Source organism: Mandrillus leucophaeus, unplaced genomic scaffold (assembly GCF_000951045.1).
Source record: "Mandrillus leucophaeus isolate KB7577 unplaced genomic scaffold, Mleu.le_1.0 Scaffold1, whole genome shotgun sequence".
In the NCBI taxonomy this organism is placed as follows: domain Eukaryota; kingdom Metazoa; phylum Chordata; class Mammalia; order Primates; family Cercopithecidae; genus Mandrillus; species Mandrillus leucophaeus.
The window spans coordinates 8,080,391-8,084,998 of NW_012098097.1; the positions used below are offsets into that span (position 1 = coordinate 8,080,391).

Genomic DNA, 4,608 nt, shown 5'->3' on the forward strand with positions numbered 1-4,608 from the left:
CAGTCAATTTTTTTTTTTTTTTTTTTAATGGAGATGGGGTTTCACCATATTTCCCAGGCTGGTCTCAAACTCCTAGGCTCAAATGATCTGCCTCCCTCGGCCTCCCAAAGTGCTGGGATTACAGGCCTGAGCCACTCTGCCTGGCCACCTCCTTTTTCCTATCAGTAAAGTGGGGATAAATAGAATCTACCTCCAAGGAAAGCTTAGGAGAGAGTGTGGTGTGCAGTCAGCATCCTGCAGAGTTTCCTGTAATGATCATCATCCTGGTTCTCCTGCTTCCTGCCTGTGGGACCCGGGCAAGTCTTTTTCCTTTTTTGAGCCACAGTGTCATCTGCAAAATGCAGAAGAGAACACCTGCCCTAACCATTTATTCAACTCTGCCAGCCTCTGGGTGTGCATGGGGATCAACAGGTCTCCATTCCCAGCCTGACCAACATGGCGAAACCCCATCTCTACTAAAAATACAAAAATTAGCTGGGTGTGGTGTGCGTCTATAATCCCAGTTACTTAGGAGGCTGAGGCAGGAGAATTGCTTAAACCCGGGAGGTGGAGGTTACAGTAAGCCAAAATCACACCACTGCACTCCAGCCTGGGCGACAGAGTGAAACTCCAACTCAAAAAAAAAAAGGTCCCCATCCTCTGGGGGATTACCTTCTAGGGCAGGAGTCAGGAGTGAAAACAAAGAGACACGTCCACCACCATAGTGGTGATGTATGACGCGAGGGAAACCGAATAGGTAAGTAGAGGTGCATGTGAGAGGCAGCTGAGAGCGTGAGATTCCGAGCAAATGAGGGCAGGTTTGTAAAGCCCTTGGTGCTAGGGAGCAGTCAGACAACACAAGGCGGCGGTTATTAGAGTAGATCCAGGAGGTTGAGTTCAGCCCAGTGGGGACTCCGTCCAAGTGTGGCATTGGAAGTCCCAGTTTCCAAGGGTTTTTTTTTTTTTTTTTTTTTGAGGCAGAGTCTCACTCTGTCACCAGGCTGGAGCGCAGTGGAGCGATCTCAGCTCACTGCAACCTCCGCCTCCCGGGTTCAAGCAATCCTCCTGCCTCAGCCTCCTGAGTACCTGGGACTACAGGCACGCGCCACCACACCCGATTAATTTTTGTATTTTTAGTAGAGATGGGGTTTCGCTGTATTGGCCAGGCTGGTCTCAAACTCCTGACCTCGTAATCTGCCAGCCTCGGCCTTCCCAGAGTGCTGGGATTACAGGTGTGAGCCACCGCTCCCTGCCTTAGTTTTTGTATTTTTAGTGGAGACAGGGTTTCACTATGTTGGCCAGGCTGGTGTCGAACTCCTGACCTCGTGATCCACCTGCCTTAGTCTCCCAACGTGCTGGGATTACAGGCGTGATCCACTGTGCCCATCCAAGGGAATTTTTTTTTTTTAATGGGAGTCTCACTGTGTTGCCCTGGTTGGAGTGCAGTGGCACAGTCTTGGTTCACTGCAACCACTGCTGTCTGGGTTCAAGCGATTTTTCTGCCTCAGCCTCCCAAGAAGCTGGGATTACAGGCGCCTGCCACCGTGCCTGGCTAGTTTCTGTAATTTTAGTAGGAACAGGGTTTCACCATCTAGGCCAGGCTGGACTTGAACTCCTGACCTCGTGGTCTACCCACCTCAGCCTCCCAAAGTGCTGGGATAACAGGCGTGAGCCACCATGTCAGGCCCCAAGGGAATTCTTTAAGCAAACAAGTGGGGAGAGCTCTTCAGAAGGAGGCAGAGGTGAGACCTGGGAGGTGGCTGAGCAAATATCCCAGACTCCACTAGTTCCCTGCCACCACATGCCCTTAAGTTCTCTTGTAGCCTGAAGATTCTTCCTGCCCAGGCCAGAGGAGGTTTCGTGTTTCTTCCCCTCCTCTCATTCAGCAAGTATCTGTTGAGTGTCTACTGGGTGTCAGCCACAATTCCTAGTGCAGGAGAAACAAAAATAAAATCCCTGCTGTCAGGGAACACAGGGTTTAGTTGGGGGGAGGCCTGGTAGCACTGGCCTAACTTGATCTCTGTCCCCCAGGGTTGCTCCTGGACGCCACCAACAACTTCAGCTATGTTTTCTTCATGTCCAGCTTCTTCCTTATCTCAGCTGCCCTCTTCATGGGTGGCAGCTTCTATGCCCTGCAGAAGAAGGAGCAGGGCAAGCGGGCTGTCGTGGCAGATGCCTTGGAGCAGGATATTTTCTTGGAAGCCAAAGATGGTCCTGGGAAGCAGCGGTCCCCTGTGATCATGTATGTAACCAGCGTCTAAGACCCAGGGGTCACCTGTGTGACCAGTGTCTGAGTCCTGGGGTCACTGAGTGAACACCGTCTCAGCCCAGCCCAAGAGGGGGACCTTCAGCTCCTTCACCAGGGGCTTGCGTGAAGAGCAGCCCAGGAAGCCCGGGCTGTCCAGGCTCTGCAAGCTGGGACTCTGCCAGGAACTGGGACCTTGGAGGATGGCCTCTGAAGATGCCCTGAGAAACTTTGTGTTTTTTTTTTTGAGGCAGAGTTTTGCTCTTGTTGCCCAGGCTGGAGTGCAGTGGCACCATCTCGGCTCACCGCAACCTCTGCCTCCCAAGTTCAAGTGATTCTCCTGCCTCAGCCCCCCAAGTAGCTGGGATTACAGGCATGCACCACCACTCCTGGCTAATTTTGTCTTTTAGTAGAGACGGGATTTCTTCATGTTGGTCAGGCTGGTCTCAAACTCCTGACCTCAGGTGATCTGCCCACCTTGGCCTCCTAAAGTGCTGGGATTACAAGCATGAGCCACTGTGCCTGGCCAGAGGAACCCTCTTCTAACTAGCAGAATCCAGGAGCGGGCCCTCCCAACTTTTTTCCTTGGGCACCAGGGTACAGGAAGCCAGGTCTGAACCCTGCTCAGGTTTGTCCCGGCCGGCTCAGCGCAGCTGGCTGTGTGTTGCTGCTCCTACAGCTGAACGCACTGGACCTTCTAGTACAGCCTGGATACCTCCATCATTTCTTTATCTTTCTCTGGCCTCCAGACAGTTCTGAAGAGCTCACCTTCCTCCAGGTTCCTCCTGCCCTGCTCTTCCCAAGTGACCCAGCCCTCACCTGTAGGGCAGCCAAGGCTGGTGGTGCAGCTGCCCCCACGAAGGTCACTGGACCTCGCACTGATGGTGAGAGGCAGTGCAGAGGTCCAGACTGAGGAGTTGGCTGGCTGGATAGGGACAGATTAAAGGTTGAGTGGCACGCCCATCCTGGCGCCTGTGTGGAGAACAGGAGGGGGGCCCTTGGCTTGGATCCTAAAGTCTGAGGGCCCCCCCTGCAGTCTCAGCAGGACCCGCTCTATCTAGGGGCTTCCTCCTTCCTTTCCCCACCCTGTTTCCTTGGCGGGGAGGATTAGTGCTGGCTGGGGGAAGCCAGACATTTGACTGACGGAGAGGAAGGCTTGTCAGGCAGCCTGAAGACTGCTGTGAAAATGGGGCTGCTTTTGCAAGAGAAGTTCTTTTACTCCCCATTCCTGTCCTCTGGAGGCCCCCCTTCTCCCTGCCGTGTTAGAGGTGTCAACCCTGGGGTAAGTGCCTGGCTGGACTCACCCCTGCTGCCTGTTCGCCTGTGCCTGTGACCTGGAGGTCTGAGCTCCCGCCACACACAGTTTACTGGTGCCTTTCCCTGAAGTCACCACCCAGGGGCTGGCTGTCATCAGCCCATTCTTGTCCCAGCAGGGTACCGAGGGAATGAGAAAACAGAATGTGTTTGAATTATACACAGAAATGTTCCCTGCAGCAGGTCATAAACTCTGTGAACTAATGAAGCTGAAAAACAGCGCTGGAGTGCGTTTCCCCTCACCCTTCCTTTCCTCCCAGCTCAGCAAGGGGTGCTCAGGTTCAGGGTGATGTTTGTTGATTCAGGCTCAACCAGGCTCTGGCAAGAAAACCTTATCAGGAGATTTTATTTTCATGAACGGGTGCCAGTCTTCCTGCCTGCCATGTCCAGCTGGCTTCAATAAGCATCTTTGGGGATGTCCTGCCTCCTCTAGGACCAGCCACGAGTGCCTCTTATGGCCAAAGGCAGTACTGCAGGCCAAGCAAAGGGCTCTGGGCTGGCATAGCCCTCCCTGAGTGCCTTGGACTCCGCGACTATCTGCCATGTGACTTTGGGCAAATTGTTGACCACCTCTGAGCCTTGAAAAAGTAGCAGGTTACTTTGTTAGAGCGAAATAATAAAATTTAATTTTAAAAAAGAAAATGTAGGAGGTTTGTCTGGATGAGCTAGTCTCTTCTAGTTGAAGAGTCTGACTTGGTGAGCGTCCGGAAGACGCCACTGCCTTCTGGCTCCCCACCCAGTCTTACTCTTGGCAGCCATCAATAGCACGCGCTCTGAAGGGAGAGTGCTTGCATGTACTTTGCCAAATCCTGTCTCCTCCATCTCAGTTGAATGGAAAAGGAGGGAGGTGGGGCTGGTAGATAGGTGCTTTTGGTGCTAGTATCCACCAGGTTTTGTGTGCATCCTGTAATGAGCCCACTTCCTGAAAACATTTAAAGAAAAAAGATATCAGCTGGAGATGGTAGTGCCCACGTGTAATCCCAGCTACTTGGGAGGCTGAGGTGGGAGGATCACTTGAACCTGGGAGTTTGAGGCCAGCCTGGGCAACACAGCAAGACCCTGTCTCTTTA

General features: G+C 52.9%; 1 protein-coding gene across 1 annotated transcript in view; it reads left to right on the forward strand.

The window, feature by feature from the left end:
- Nucleotides 1-4,601, forward strand: part of SLC16A5 (solute carrier family 16 (monocarboxylate transporter), member 5) — a 23,445-nt gene extending 18,844 nt beyond the window's left edge. Inside the window, exons 5-6 of the mRNA XM_011976482.1 lie at nucleotides 2,011-2,219; nucleotides 3,898-4,601. Of these exons, the coding sequence (XP_011831872.1) occupies nucleotides 2,011-2,219; nucleotides 3,898-4,053 (365 nt within the window). The 3' untranslated portion in view covers nucleotides 4,054-4,601. The remainder of the gene's footprint in view (nucleotides 1-2,010; nucleotides 2,220-3,897) is intronic.
- The last annotated feature ends 7 nt before the right edge of the window (nucleotides 4,602-4,608 follow it).